Source organism: Trachemys scripta, chromosome 2 (assembly GCF_013100865.1).
Source record: "Trachemys scripta elegans isolate TJP31775 chromosome 2, CAS_Tse_1.0, whole genome shotgun sequence".
NCBI classification, from domain to species: Eukaryota; Metazoa; Chordata; order Testudines; family Emydidae; genus Trachemys; species Trachemys scripta.
In genome coordinates, this window is record NC_048299.1 from 92,776,861 (window position 1) to 92,793,562 (window position 16,702).

The following is a 16,702-nucleotide window of genomic DNA, read 5'->3' on the forward strand; positions in this document are numbered from 1 at the left end:
CTCAAAAAGAACAGGAGTACTTGTGGCACCTTAGAGACTAACAAATTTATTAGAGCATAAGCTTTCGTGGGCTACAACCCACTTCTTCGGATGCATATAGATCCAAGGGGGGTTTGGATCTGTATTCACCAGGGAATTGGTGAAGGTTTTTCAAGGCTTCCCAGGGAGCGAATCCATTGAAAATATGCATCCGAAGAAGTGGGTTGTAGCCCACGAAAGCTTATGCTGTAATAAATTTGTTAGTCTCTAAGGTGCCACAAGTACTCCTGTTCTTTTTGAGGATACAGACTAACACGGCTGCTACCCTGAAACCTGTCATTAAGAATTAAGGTTTGCTAGAGGGCATTGTGCCAGGGGAGGGGAGGAAGGGCTTGTGGCAGTGAAGTAAATGGAAAGACGGAGCTAGCCTTAGTACTGATTCTAAGCAAGGATTCTATCTAATCCCATCTTTCCATTTGCCACCCAGAAAACTCACAACCCCCAGCTCTCCACCCTGTGTATTGTTGTTTGTTACTGTAGTGCCAAGGAGCTCCAGTATCCCATTGTACTAGGCACTGTACAAACATAACAAAAAGACAGTCCCTGCCCTAACATGTTTACAATCTAAGTATGCGACAAGAGACAACAGATGGATATAGACAGATCAATGCGGGAATACAAAGAACAAGGAGACAAAGGTACATGTACATGGATACATGTCTGTCTGGCAGACTGCCTGGGAGCCACAGACCCTGGAAGCCCTGGGGTCCCACAGCTGTGAGGCATGTGGACTGCTGCAGCACCAGGTGGACACACCGGTAGGTATCCAAATAGGTTTCCAACAGGACTTTGATGAAATCAAACCAGCTCTGCAAAGCGATTTGATTTTACTGAATCTGCAAATTTCAACAGAAAAAAATGTCATTGGAATTTTTCCGACCAGTTCTAATTACTGCAGTGGAGAGGCGTTGTGGGTGGGGCACTGGATTGGGACGTGGAAGCCCCTGTTCCTACCTCTGCAACTGGCTTGCTGAGTGAGCTCAGACAGATCCCTTCCCATCTCTGTGCCTCTGCCTTCCACCTCCAAGCCATCATCTGTTTAGATTTAAACACTTTGAGGCACGGACTGTGCAGGGGTGCTGGAGCAATGTGTACAGTGGGGGGTGCTGAGAACCATTGAACCAAACTGTAAACCCTGCATATAATGGAAACCACTTCGAGCACCTCCCAAACCCTTGGTTCCAGCACCTATGGGACTGTATGTTACCCAGTCTTTTTTACAGCACCTAACATCTCAGCTGAGACCTCTAGACACTACTGTAATATAATACTGATATAATACTAATCATCATATTTCCCAGGCGGTAGCTTGGTGTTTGACTAATGATTCTTTTTCATCATATTCAAAACGCTGCTTTTAGTGACTTACTCTCCTTTGTCATTAGATGTAGTGATTTATTAATATGTTCTTTGATATGACTTTGGTTCTGTGTTTACTTTTTTCCCCTTTGAGCTAGTTGAAGTTTTGTGCCTAAATGAACTGACAGAATGTCAATGGCATCAAAGTTTCCCTGGTGCTTAGAGCAACCATGTTTGTTCTCTCTGGCCTACGCTAATTGCTAATGTCAAAGATGTTGCCATTAGGTTAGTGAAGAACCACAGAACAGCCTTATTGGCAAGCATGTTGGAATTAACTGGGCCCTTAATGTTTCCTGATCTGAATGCTGTTTCTTGGCTGACACAGCTAAGTACATTGATGTGTGTTCTAGGGTTTCCATCTCATTTTCCTTGGGGATCTTGTGGATTTATCCCTGGGGATATGTCCTTACTGTATTCAAACGGTATCTGCAGGCAACTGAATATAGAGTACATGCATGTCGGTTAAAGGCTAAGAATGTAGGTTGAGATCCTATGGTGTATTTTCTCTACAAAGTGAATTTAGTGCTCCTAACTGGTGCAGGTTCAACAGCCCTGGAAACTGAACTCTTCTATGCACAGAAGAAGCAGTGAGGGGGCAAGCATTCCCAGTGCTCGTGATCTGGAGAAAGCACCTTTAGGGGGTGAAAGATAGTTCGATCTCTGGGTCCATTCAGTCCTTCAGTTGTCTTCTGAGACTCCCAGCCAGGGTGCTAGTAAGTGTGATGGTGATTTGTTATGGTGTCAACAGCTGTCCACTGGACTGAGATCACCAACCTCATGTGACTGAGCAGCCATGAGATGGAAACAACCTTTGTGCATTGTCTTGGCCATGTGTCACATACTCCAATTAAAACCTACTATGTATTATTTGCCTTTAGAGAAGAGCATATTTGTGCTTTCCTCAGCACTGGAGCAGCATGATACTAGCCTATCTGTTTGTTATAAATTTACCGTTGCATTGTAAATTAATGTATGTTCTCTCCATTTCTTTTAGGATCACAGCAACCAGGGATGCCATACTACACGGATCCAGGAGGACCTGTGATGAACCCCATGGCTATGGCTTTCCATGTCCAGCCCAACTCCCCGCAAGGGAATCCAGTGTACCCACCTCCGCCCTCTTACTGCAATGCACCACCACCCCCATATGAGCAGGTGGTGAAATCCTCCACGTAACAACTCTGCAGCTCTTTTACCTGACTCTGTGAGAAGCAGGTGCCATTGCAAAGTGACTGGGGTAGAGGGTCTCTGCCCTTCTGAACACTTGCTAGTTCTCTAACTCTCCCTACACACACTCTCCATTAACATTACTTGCAAAGGATGATTTTTTTTGTAGTAGGGGGTGAATTTTCATTTTGATGTATTCAAAACTAAAGCAAGGTCTTTTAAATGCTTTTAATGGAAACCTATATTTAAATCCAGTACGTTTTCCCTTTATTTATTGTTTCAAAGGTGCATATTAACGCATTGTGGCAAAATACGGTAGCAGCTTTATGCAACCACAAAGTGATGCACGCTCTCCTAAAACCCGGTAGACGAATGTGGTTTTCTACTAGAGTAGAAAGGAGAGAAGGAGTGAGTTGGAGGAAAGAGTCAGGGCAAGATATTTATGAGAAGTGTGACCACCAACATCATGGCCTGTGATTTTCTAGGAAAGCTCTGTTCTAAGACAAAGAAGGGGGACAGGATGTTATGGAAGCCATCGAGTGAGTGAGGAAGTCGAGTCATGGCAGTGGGTTCTGTTTGGAACAAGTCCCACTTGAGAACTTCACTTCTGTAATAGGTTTGGGTCCAAGAAATCGTGAATGGGCAGGTCTGCAATGTCTCCACATGCACCTGGACTCTGAACTTGCCACCTTAAGCCTGGCTCCTCTTCCCCTTCTGACACTTTCTGGAGGGCTTTTGTTGTTGTTGTTGCCAAGGATAAGATTGTAAAATATAGTTGATGATCTAAATGTTAGACTGACCTGTGTGTGGCGGGGAAAATGTTATCAGCTAACAACTACACATCTACACTTGTAGAGAAACTACTTAGAAATATTTCAATACACAGAAGAGTTTTCTGCCCTAAAGTTAAAATGGAAAAAATGGGAACTTAGGCCCAGAACCTCAAGATATTTGGGCACTGAACTTCCATCTGGGCCTTGGGTCCCAATCTTGCTCCCTTTGAAGTCACTGGGAGTTTTGTCATTGACTTCACTGGGTGATGACTGGGTTCTTGTTGCATTCAGCACGTTAGCTCACTGGGTTTGGTTACTGTCTTATAGCCACAGAGAGAGTACAAAAGGGTGTTGTCTTCTCCAAGCAAGAGATTTGAAAATCTTCTCTTAATGATGCTTTAAGCGCAATAACTTACTAGGATATATGTTTAAGGGTTGCTTCTGAGCCTAATTCATGGACACTTTGGCCATGCAATACCACTTGCAGACAAGTCCCTGTGCATCATGCTGAAAATGTCCCCCATTTGTTTTTGGCTCATACTCCTGGGACATTCTTTGAGTGGCAGTGTCCACTACCCAACATCTTCAAACAAACAAAACCTTTTCTCCTGAGGTATTTATGAATGGTTGTTTTTGCAGACATTTTCCCACTTATTTTGATTGTTTCCAATTAAAGTGGTGTTTTTTATTGCTGTTTGAACTGAAGAACCAACTCAACTATGAGCTTCTGGCAGAAGACCTATAGAAATGTTTATTAACTTCCAATTAGTTACACCGGTGCCATCCCACTGGATGCCTGAGGGTGCCCATGTGTAACTGAGCACATACTCCCAAGAATCTGCATTGCGCCGATGTAGTTGAGGGCCTTATTTAGCCTGCAGAGCCTTTATCACTGGTGATGATTTGTGAGAATTTGGTTTTCAGAGCCCAGGTTGAGTTTGCAGGGCTAACAATCAGAGACCAACATCTTTTTGCTTGTAAACTAAACAACTTCAGTACAGAAAATACTGAGCGCCAATAAACCCGGGAACGCCCCGCCCCGTCCTCTTTTTAGTCCCTTTTCCGAGTGGAACTACCCTTCAAAGGATCAAATCCAGCAGTCATAACTCAGGTGGAATTCCTATTGAGAATAGCCACTTGTGTGACGTCTAGGAGAAAATACTTTCTGGGCCCACTCCAGTACAACCCTGACACACTCTGGGAGGAATTGGCCTGCTATAAATACACTGAAAGTGCATTCATTTGAATTGTGTTACATTTACCAGAGCCCAGTCTGGGACTTGAGCTAGAATCCTTAAAGTCACAGAAACACATTTCATAGACTCCAGTGGATCATTTCCAAGTGGATCAAGATTTGGCCCAAAGGAAAGGATTAAACTTGTTTAGCAAATAAAATATAAGCAGAGGATTCTTGCCAGGAGCAGTGGTAGCATTTCTGTTAACCTTTGCACTCGATTTCATCTCGGGATAGAACTATTAGTCTTGCTTTCAAGAAGAAATAAATGAAGGGATAAAGATGACATCAGGTTAAAAATACTAACCTGTAAGGCTGGGTTGTTTTTGCATTTTCTAAATACAGTCTTTAAAAGGGCTTGTGTACACGAACATTTAGTTTGTGGCAAGCTGAAGCGTGAATCTATCTCGTGTTAGCCTGTCCACATGGACCCTGCTGATGTGCAGTAACAGTTCCTTAGTACACTTTGATCTACCTGGCTTTGGAACAGGAGTAGGTCAAAGGGCATTAAGGAGTTGTTAGTGTGCATCAGTGTGGGGTAGATTCCCACCCCCAGTTTGCTGTGAATTAAATGATCAAATAGACAAACCCAAAGAGTATGTTTCTAAGCCTACTTACACTGGTGTAAACCAAGAGGAACTCCAGTAAAGTCAATTCAGTTCCACTGGTATGAGATTAGAACCAGGCCCTGTGCTTCTACTTGCACTTATAGTAATGTCCTAGGAAGTTAAATCAGATCATATCCGAACATATTGTGTTTTAGAAGTGTGGAATGTGACATTCATCTCCATTTATCTTTTTAGGGTAAAAAGAGACACTCGTACTTACTGAGAGTGTAAGATTTCACAATACATGACAAACCTCATTCCTTTCTGTAGTGCTGTGTTTAGTGCTATATTCTAACATGAAGTTTGACCTGATCTCTTGCTTATCCCTACAGCCTACTTTGCAGATTAAAAACCAGTCAAAGTCTAATATTTTCTGTTGTTCTCTTTCGCAAACTTAAAAGGGAGTGGGCTTTAAATAACAAACTAAACTTCGTTAAACCTTCTGTGTGATATTTTTGAGTGTCCTAGTATGTCCTAGACACGAAAGGCAAAATTCCTCTTAGCTCCACCCAACTGATCGTGACTAAGATAACCTACCTGAACCTAAATCTACTGTAATCTCTTTATCATTGCACGTCTCTTGCTAGCACCCGAGGTGCCAGATCCTGCAAACACATATGTGCTTAACTTTAAGCAAGGAGGCTTCAGCGTGAGTACCCGGGGGCTGAAAATTAAGATTGCACATAAATGTTTGCAGGATTGAGGCCTAACCACCGACTGCTGAGATCTCCTAGTTGCCCATATCGTTTTTCCACACAGATTTACGTGCCTGCACAGAATATTGGAGGGGAAACCTGCAGTGGAGACCTGAGAGGAGACTCTTGCACTTAGCGAACTCTCCTATTGCAGTGTTATACATGGGCTTAATCGATCTAAATCCAGAAGGGCTCATTAGATAAGCTAGTCTGACCTGTACAACACAGCCAGAGACTTTCATCCAATTCCCCTGCATTGATACCAACATTAAGAAACACTGAAGAAAAAAATACTTTTCAAAAGTATTGCAGCAATAGTATCGTTTTCTGAGGATATTACTGTTAAAATATTCTTCCTGGCCAGGGCCGGGGGTAAGGATACAGCAACTACTTGTGGGTTTGCGATGCAGGCCCCATGAACATTTCAGATACATGTATTACATGATTGGCCCAATTACCTGCATAGCACAATTGTATGTATTTTCTAAACTAGTGTGCACACTAACTAACGCTGCCTACAATCACATAATATGGCTCTGTATACACTGTATTTTTTTTAACTTAATCAAGGGATTTTTTTTCCTTTAACAGACTAGGCCTTATGATGTGAGCAAATAGGTGTCGTTAAACCCTTTTATATTATTAAATGTGTCCAAGAGAACTGATGTTTTCCTGATAACATTGGGTAGAACCCTTTTCCAGTGGACTCTTATGCTGCATATTGAAATTCAACTTCTGGTGAAGTTTTTCTGTGAGCCAATTGTTTCCTTTATTAATGTTGGTGGATTATAACCACCTCTTACAATGAAGTCAAACTCCTGGTCTAGTGAAGTCGTTTGGTACTTAATTGAAAACACAGCAGCACTGTGGGTAAATCTAGGAATTATTTGCAGATTGCTTGCATGCTTTTCCTCTGATATGCCTCTTTTTTTGGTTTCTAGGTTTTTGTTTTGTTTCCCTTTATTTTAGTTTTTTTTAAAGGTGGGGGTGGGGGGGAAGAAACCCTGTAACTTTTGATAGGGTCATGTTTCATATGTATTCCAAATAAAACTGATCTGGGTGTGTTTATTGCTTCTTTTGCCCAATGTGGTTTGGGAATTGTGGCGGGGAGGGTGGGGGAGAAGTTAGTCCTTCTACTGCCTGCGGCTTCTGCTGTTATCTTAGAATGGGTCCACTAGAAAGTTCAATTTAAGTTGCATTCTATTAAAGCAAAATGCAGAAAAGGGCAATAAAAGTGATTAGGTAGCAAGAGGGAGGGATGCACGTAAAGGATTTATTTATTGCTAACAGAGAGCTGAACATGTGCTCAGTTCTATACAAAACAAGAACATAGAGGCCCAGATGTGCCAAGCTACTTAGGCAGGTTTGTGTTCCTATCTCCAACCTCTTCCCTCTGCTTAAGACTCTGCATATTGGTTAAATGAAAATAAAGGGCCGTGAGCCTCGTTCTCCTTTGCCTTGAATGGTCTGGAGTTGTTTATCTCACAGTAAAGGGAGTGAGCATTTTACTTCCATTTTGCATCGACATAAATGACGGTGAAAAGTAGTGAGTAATCAGGGTCTCCAGGGAGTTACATGATAAAAGCCAAAGGGCCTCAGTGGCTGCTCTACTACATGAATTCTATGCTTCTGTAATTCCACTGCAGTCAACTAAGTGTGGTCCGTCAGGCCCTATAGCTTTGTGAAAGGGTGTAAAGAAGTGACCAAGGTTGCTCCACGGAGGTATAATAAGGATTGCAGGGATGAAATTAAAGTAAATAATGAGGTAATGCTGAATAGGGAATGCTCCCTAAGAGTGAGCGGCTGTAGACTAGTTTCCTATGTGAAGAGATGAATACTCCAGCTGGGCATAGAAACTTTAACGCAGGACTGGAGAAAGCAGGGGCTAGTGCTGTCTGAGAAATGATCCTACATTTGCCTAGAAGACCTTTTCCATGTCTGACTCCTGTGATTCACTGAAATGATCACAGTTCAATGCAGATGTGACAGCAAAAGCTTAAGCTGACCAATGATGTGTATGCTCTGGTTTTAGGCCTCTAGCTGAAAAATGAGCAGGAGGGGGGCTGTGCATTGATGCTGTGAGCAGCAGCTCCTCCTGCATGACAGGAAAAGAAATGTTATGAATAGACACTTAGGGCTAGATTCACAAGGAGGATTTGGGTACAGCACAAGTTAGGCGTGAGGTGTGGGCTCGTGTCTGGTCTTAGGCATCTTGGTTCATGCCCATGAAGCGAAATGGCGGAGCCATAGGGTATGTACAGGTACGGTGAGGCAGCAGCTGAGGGGAAGAGGAGGGCTGAGGATCTAAATTTGGGACCTCTGTTCCTGAAATGGCAGTTAGGCACTGAAATTCCATCGTAACTGTAGCCTGTAGTGGGATTTACAAAAATTGCTTAATGAGGTCATTGAAATCAATGGGAATTAAGCAGCTAACTGGATTAGCAGTTCTGAAAGTCCCACCAGCTTGTTTGCATCTTGTAGGAGCCTAGGTACCTTTGAAAAATGTGCCCCACACGTGTAGCTTGGGAAAGCTGTGACCACAGGTAGGAAAAGGGTAAGGGGGCCCAAATGTGCTTATAGTCAAACAAGCAGCTGAAGCGTGTAAACAGCAATAACAAAGTGGAATCAATCAGGGAATAACTAGAGATGGCAGGATGAAATTAAACTTTAGCTTGAAAAGAAGAGGAAGCTAGCCTTCCATAAGGAAAGCAAGGATTCCAAGGTCTGAGCAATGAGGCAAACCTATGGCACGCCTTCCCCACCCAGCTAAACACATTTGTCAAACTTACATTTTTCTACCAAGCATTTTGCAGGACTCAAGCAAGGCCTCTGCCTTCAGCCATCCAACCAATGGTGCATCTACACCAGAGCTTGGAGGAGTGGAAAGTGGGGTGGGAGGGCAATGACCGACCATGCTAGCTCAGCACTTGAATGGAGGGGGGTGGGGCAGAGGCCAAGGGCTGGCACTGGGGGTAAGGGGCAGGACCAAAGGAAGCGCAGGACATGGGTGAGGCAACAGAACTGGGGAGTATTGCAGAGCCTGAAGCTGGGGTTCAGGGTGGGACTGGGGCATGGCACCGACTCTTACCACTCAGCAGGCACCAGAAGACAAGACTGCTGGGGCCCACAGGCTGCCCCTGTGGGGAGGGGGTGGAACCCTGCTGGGGCTCATGCTCTGCCCATCCTGCCCAACCACGTCTTGGTGGCCATCTGCCCAGCGCTCCATGTCCCTTTGGCCTGCCTGTGCCACGGTGTCTGTCCTGCACCCCGCGCTGTTGGCTACGTCTTTTGTGGGGGGAACAGGTCTGGGCGGGGTAAGCATGGGGCCGGAGCAGGGCCAGGTGCCTAGGCACATTACTAGGTATGGGCAACACTACCCCCCCTCCTCCCCACTATGCCCTTGGTGCTGCCCAGCTTGGGGAGACATTCGTGCGCTAGCATGTAAAAATAGCAGTGTGAACATGAAGGCACAGCTAGCAGCCAGAGCGCGCCATCCAAGCGAGGCGAATGGGCCTGTAGTCCAGCATAGCCTGTGCTATCACAGCCACACTAGTTTTAGGCAGTAGGTGCACAGCCATAGCCCCTGTAGGGCTATCCAAGCTGAGAGGCCCACCAGCTGTGCAGCACTACCCCACAATCCAGCTCAGCTGATGCACCAAGCTTGCTCCAAGTGACGCACTAGTGGCTCAGGTCCCAAGCGTATATCATGTTCGGCCAACGCTGATGGCGCAAGGCAGATTCCTTCAGCATGGCATGAATGGCAGGCCTGGGGTTGACAAGGCCCAAACTGGGCTATGGGAGTGGGTGAGCACACAGCGAAGGTGTACCTGCCTTATGTAGGAGAGAGATAGGCCCTCAGTCCTGGTTTGAAGCATTCATCGGGGGAATCAGTGCCAGGAAGGAGAGGGCTTTAGGACGGCAAAGATGAAGATGGAAATTTGAGGTTTGGGTGTGACACCAACTTGGCTAGGAGGCAGACAGGTGGCAAGGGGCAGAATTTGACAAGCGGGTTTGGGGGCAATTAGAACTTTCTTTTTTGGGAGAGGGGGTGAGTAATAATGAGTGTGACAGAGGCAGAGCTGAAGCCTGAAGAGGTAGGGAACAGCATCACCCCTTTTTTGTTGGTTATGCACAACCCAGCCTAAAATACCTCCCCCCACCGCCCCCTTTTTTTTTAAAATGCTAGAGCCTTACCTGATCTCATAGCTATTGGCTGGTCAAACACAAAGGCACCTTTAAGAATGTTGGTGTTAGTGTGATCACATTTGGCTCCAGCACAGGTGATAGAGAGGGTGTGTGAGTGTGTGTGTATATATATATATATATATATATAAATATAAAAGCATGTGTGAGTGTAAATGAAAGGGTTGGAGGTGGGGGGAAAACAACAACAGGAGCAAGTTCTTTATAGCTCTTCCCTATCCCCTGCTCGCCAGTGGTTGGAGCATTGTCAGGGCTTCTTTAGCCAAAGGACAGCTAGGGCCTCCCTCCCCTTTGTAAAACATGCTTATTTAGTAGATTACAATGTCTTCATTGTTGGGCTCAAGGCAGTTGCTGCTCAGAATACAAATCCCCAGGGGCACACAGGGCGGTCACCCCACTCAGGTGGAAATATCCCCATCGGGCTTTAAAGGCTTCAACCACACAGCCTTTTTTTAGACCTGGGACCTTTCCTGCCATGACCACACACAACTGAGCTACAATAGGCCTTCATGTTCCAGTGAGCACAGAACTATCCTGCTGCAGCTACAACCCTGGGAAGCAAATGACATGTAGGAATCTTCAGGGAACCAGTAATAAACAGCTTGTCAAAGGCACTGTACGCTCTGAACTACATAAAAACTCATGCTCCTGTTTTGCACAGAACATCCATTTCAGCCCCTTAGCCATCTCCCACATTCCATGATTGGAAGGGAAGAGGTTTTGGGCCTATTGTAGATGAAGCACAAAAGCAATCACAATAAGGCATGTTCATTGTTAATGGTCCTGACTTCTTATTATAAGCAGGAACATCTGATTCATTGGCTTTGTTTCATCTCTTGGGGTCTCCCAGTTTGGCAGGGGAATGGGGGGGTGGGGGGAAGTGACCTAACTGCAGTTCACCTATATGAATGACCTTGATTCTAGCACCAAAGGAATAAAATTGTGTAACCCTCAAGTTCCCCACTGTGATCAGACAGAGTAGGCAAAGCGCTATCTGTGTGGCTGAGTGTCAAGTGGTATGTAAGTGTGCTATTCTGCTGTGGCCTACAGCCCCTGTTTGCAAATTGGATTGGTATGTAGTCTGTAAAGCCAGCTCATCCCCCAAACTCGAGAAAAGAAAGTTCTTTAATCACACTACTCATCTGGCACAAACTTTCTTGGGCCTGTGCTGGATTCCTACTCCACCTTTGTCCTCAGCCCTTCACAATCCACACTGGGCCCTATGCCTCTCTACCCCACCCCACGTTCTGTTGCTTTTTGACCCACACCCAACTTTCACAACCTGGAGCAGGGCCACTAACCTTCCCGCTGAGGTACACTCCCTACACTAACATCCCCAACACTACAGCCAGGACTTATGCAGCAGAGGAGGTGAGTAGGCTTTAGAGCACATTGCATGAGCTCACCGCGTACGGTGCTTGCATACTAGGCCCACTGTCTTCTGGGCACCATAAGAGGAGAAATACTTTTAGTCCTTGTTGCAATGACCTTCTTCCCCTTTCCCTCTCACAGGTATACTGGAAGTTAGGAGGTCAGTGAGAGAGAGAGAGTGTGTGTGTGTGTGTGCGCACACACACCTACACACAGAAAGTTGGGAGGAGGGGGAAATGGGTGCAAAAGCCTGGGCCAATTTTTCTATTTACCTGCCTGTTACCTAGAGCTGCATAGGGCCCAAACCTGAGATTGTGGATGGGCACCTGTAGAAAGGCCTGCTCTGGTTGCTGGAGTGGAAACCCCATACTCACTGTTGGTGGTATGGTGGAAAGAGGACTTGCACAGCTGTTGTGGAGGTTCCTCTTTAGTGTTGCTCAAAGTTAGGGTTGCAAGGGGGGAAATCTTTGGTCCAACAGGCCCTCCCGCCCTTCTTACTCACCAGAGCTGTCAGCCAAGGGGACTTTACATTTTACTCCCAGCTTCAGTCTTTAATACATGCATGCACAAATAGCGAGACAGTACTAAAAAATAAAAATAAAATAGGCTTCCTCTTTCTTTTAACATCTGCTCATCGGACTGAACTTTCTCTCAATGCTAATCCTTAAGCGTCCCCCCTCTTCCCAAAGCCACCATAGAAACAATTGCTATTTGAAATAATTCTGCACTGTACATAAATTATATGCATTCTTCCAGCTCTAAGCAAAAATAAAAATGGTGCTTCTATCATACCTTCTATTCAAAGTTCTCAAAGCACCGTGCATGTTAATTAGGGAAGGGCTATAGAGAAGGCAAGCAAGTTCAACAAAGGCAGGAGCGTCATAACGTTTTGCTTTGTTTTCTGCTTGTGCCAACCACCATCTTCACCCTTGAAGGAGCAGTTAACATACTTTTGCCAAGGAAGAGAAGCGGAAAGTCCCTTCAGGGCCCTGATGCTAATGGAATTGTGAGCACCAACTCGCAGGAATGCTCCTCTGACTACTAATGAGATGTGCCTGAGCTCAGCCTTCCCTCTCTCACTCATTTGCCTTCCTCTGAACTATAATCACCAACTTTCAGGATTGATTTCAATTGAATTATTGCTAATTTACATCAGTGCAAATGAAAGAAAAAATCAGAACAGGTGTTAATCTAGTCACTGCTTAGGATGAGGTGTCAGGAGCTCCATAACGTAAGTTCGTGCCTAGGTCATAGGAAAAGAACCCTGTGCTCAATTGCTTTGTAAAGGTCCGTTTACCATCTACCCCAGGGACATATTACATACAACCTCCATTCAACTGACCTGCACAGTACCCTGAGCCCTTGAAGACACCATCTTCTTACGTGGCAGGATGATACTGATTTTACACACACACTTGCCGTTTCACTCTCCCAGCCGCTCTACCCCAAAGTCTAGAACAGGCATGACCAAATTTAACCGTGGTGTAACTCCACTGACTTCAGTCATCTTTTATTTGGGCTCCATTTGTCCCATTAAGTAGTAGATCTAATTTAATGTAATTAGTTATTCTTCGAATTAAAATTCCTATTTAAGTTCATGTCGGGGAAAAAGACAGCAATAGCAGTGCCTGTTGTCTTTGGAATTCCACCAGTAGCGTCTAACCAACTACCATTTCATTAATCAGTTGACGAACAGACAATGAAGTGACAGGTGAATTTTCAAGCCCCACTACTTGTTATGCTATTGTGGAAAACAAACTTGGGAGGTGGAGCCATATAGTGTTCAGGAAGCAAGTAAAAAGATATGAAACACAGAAGACTGGGTGGTGCTGTTTTAACTAGAACCTCCTTTACAGGGCATGGACTGCTGCAGTGGGGACTGGCAAAAAGATCTTTAAAAGTGTTTGCTAATCTTGTTCTTGCAAACAAACAGTCTATAAACTAAGGGCTGGTCTTCACTGCAAACTTACACTGGCATAGCTACTGCTCTCAAGGATGTGAAGAATCCATATCCCAAAAGACACAGCTATACTGATGTAATTGCTGGTATAAACTGTGCTGACCTACGTCCTACCTCTCAGGGAGGTTGATTTCTTACATTGACAGGAGAGCCCCTCCTGCTGTAGCATTTCAAGTGCAGACGAGCCCAATGGGTACATTTTTCAAAAACACTAGATATGGATTTAACTGTGTGATTCCAATGATAAACAGTGGAATTTGTGCAGCTGAAACTCCACATAATACATTGAAAAACCATCAATAGGCCTAGTGGTTATTTCTAGTCAGGGCTTCAGCTACAGTGGAAAAAAGACAATGCATAGTCAACCTGCGGCTCTTCACACAACACAGCCAACCTGTGGCACTCTTCGTTTTGAAGGCCAAGACTACAACAGGGTTCAAAAAAGAACGAGATAAATTCATGGAGGATAGGTCCATCAATGGCTATTAGCCAGGAGCGGCTGGGATAGTGTCCCTAGTCTCTATTTGCCAGAGGCTGGGAGTGAGCGAGAGGGAATGGATCACTTGATTTCCTGTTCTGTTCATTCCCTCTGAAGCACCTGGCATTGGCTACTGTCAGAAGACAGGATACTAGATTGGATGGACCTTTGGCCATACTGAATCTGACCATTCTTATTTTGCGAGGTTTACATTAGATTATTTGCATACTGGCAAGGGACATATGCTGCCCTTGATCCAAGCATGCAACTCTTATTGATGCCAACAAGAGTTGTTCACACCACCTGAAGGCATTATATGGAATATAACAACACCTGGCTCTTATATAGATAGCACTTTTCATCAGTAAGCCTCAAAGCATTTTCTAAAGGAAATAAGTATCATCAGGGCCCTTGAGAACAATTATGGCAATTATTGCTCCATGCACAGAAGCATAATTTTATACACTATTCTCAGATCAGGCTAGGGTGAAAAGCATTTTGGATCAGAGAGTTTTGTTAAAAACAACAACATGATTTTACAATGAATCTTTCCTTGAAGAATCTATCGACTTAATATATAGAACCAGGGGAGATGGAAAGTAGGTTAAGGCAAAACTGCTCTGGGATGATTTACAGTAGATAGTTTTATACTGCTTAGGACTCTAAACAGGCTCAGCAATGCTGAAACCTCCAATGTCATTATGGGACAGGTTATGAAAGTTAGTCACAGCCTTGTTATCACTCTTGGGGATTTCCTATTTCATTCAATACAATTATAAAGCCCTGGAGCAGTTCATCTAACTGATTAGCTGGCATGGATAGTAAATCATTCCCATATACTGAACAGAGTGTGCATGCAGGAGAGAGGTTTTTACAAGTTACCACCAGACAAATGGGCTTTTACTAACAACACCAATGAACAAAACCACCAGCACTTTTTTTCCCTCTCTACACAATGACCTTCTCTGATTTCAACATCACCGCTGTTCCTTTGCCACAAATGGATCATTAAACATGGACAAAGCAAACTAAAAAATGTAAAGACGTTTTAAAGTTTTAGCTCCATGTGATTTCTGGAAACTCAAGTCTAGAATTTGCGGTTTTAAAAAAAAAAAAAAAAAAAAACAAGCACCCCTATGCACTATATGCCCATTCCTATTGGCCCACTGCATTCCATGGAGCTTGCATGAATGACAAGGATCCATGATAAAAGATATGGGGGAGAAGAGGCAAGCCCAACATTCAGTAGTGTGTTTCCTACTTTACCCAGCATGCTGCCAGTTTAGCTAGTGTGCGAGAAGATGAGGCCGCACAAAATGCTGTCACCTTCACTCAGCAGCAGCAGGCCAACCAAGCCACAGGCTGGCTGCTCTCGTTTGTTTTTTGACTAGTGAATTGGAGGTTTGGCAATCAGGTGTTATAAAACAGCTCTAATGTGTATTTTTTAAACTATCCAGTAACTATTTTGTTATAATGCACATTAGGCTCCATCCAGCCAAAGTTACCTCCCAGAACTGCCAGACAGTACGTAGTAGCCAACGAGGCTTACAATCACGGGAGTGAAAATCCCTTATGGAACACCTCATTTTCTGTTCCACCCTCTTCTGAGGATGACGTTTGCTCCGCGGTCATAACAGGCGTGAGATGAAAGAACTAAGCAGCGTGACCCATAAGAGGTGCAGGACTCATCAGGCAGCTTTGCATCCTGCATCCGCAGACCTGTTTGCTATTATTATTCTGATGGGCTTCCACAGCAGGCTCACTTCCTCACTGGACATGGCCTCCATTGGTACATTTTGCAGACACTGTATCCCTTCCTCTGCTCTCCGATCTCCTCACTGCCCCCCACTTCCCCTTCTCTGCTCTACGCTCACTCTCATGCCCTTCTGCCTCTTCCCTTCCATTCTTTCCTCACTCTCAGCTTGCCTGGATCCCTCTTGTGCCCAAAACCTTTCCTCACGTTCCTCTCTACCCATACAGCCAGCCAGCCACATGAGCCTCCTGACACTTACAAAAGAACTGAATCGGGGGCATAATCCCTCCAGTGATTTGGCAACAGATGGCATAATGGGCCATACAGGTCACTGTTCTGACATTTGCACAGGATGGAAAGCCAGTGTTTTTTAACTGTGAAGATAGTCCTAGGATCTTATTGTAGGGTGCACAGATCGTTCGTATTTATGTCAACATATGCCCGGAAGGTCTGTTGAGTCTCAACAAGATCACAGTCACACCACACTGATATTAAATGTGAACTAAATTATGGTTACCGGGAAAGGTGGAGGTTGGGGAGAGGCTGGAGGAGAGAGAAAAAAATATGACGACATCTGCAGCACCTTCTCTTTTGAAGGATTTCAATGCTCTCTATAAACTAGGGGCCCAATTTTTTCTTCAGTGCTATGAGTTACCCCTGGGCTCACAAGGCCAGACCTGGGCTACCTATGTTAGCCCTACGGTGGGTTGCACACAATGCATAACAACACTGCACAATAGCTTAGGGAAAGAAGTAGAGAATAAACCTTGTATCCAAATGAAACTGCGGGGGTGTGGGGAGGTACTGTTTAAAGCAGGCAAACTGGGGTTATACAAGTTGGGATTTGGCTGATATACTTTAACTGCAGAAATCTTAATAAAACATAAAGGAGCCTTCACTTCCAATAAGGCCCTTTTTGCAGATGAAGGCACTTACATAATAAACATTTTAAAACACTAGAGTGTAGAACATCAGGTTTAGTTCTGTTCCCCGGGAATCCTGATGCAATACCACTTCCCTCTGACTGAAACAGAAAAAGATTATTAGGTAACAGATCCTCAA

General features: G+C 44.5%; 1 protein-coding gene across 2 annotated transcripts in view; it reads left to right on the forward strand.

Moving 5' to 3' along the window:
* VOPP1 (VOPP1 WW domain binding protein) overlaps window positions 1–6,938 on the forward strand; it is a 103,879-nt gene extending 96,941 nt beyond the window's left edge. For both annotated transcript variants that reach the window (XM_034761269.1, XM_034761268.1), the window contains one exon: window positions 2,393–6,938. In XM_034761269.1, the coding sequence (XP_034617160.1) occupies window positions 2,393–2,574 (182 nt within the window). In that variant the 3' untranslated portion in view covers window positions 2,575–6,938. The remainder of the gene's footprint in view (window positions 1–2,392) is intronic.
* The last annotated feature ends 9,764 nt before the right edge of the window (window positions 6,939–16,702 follow it).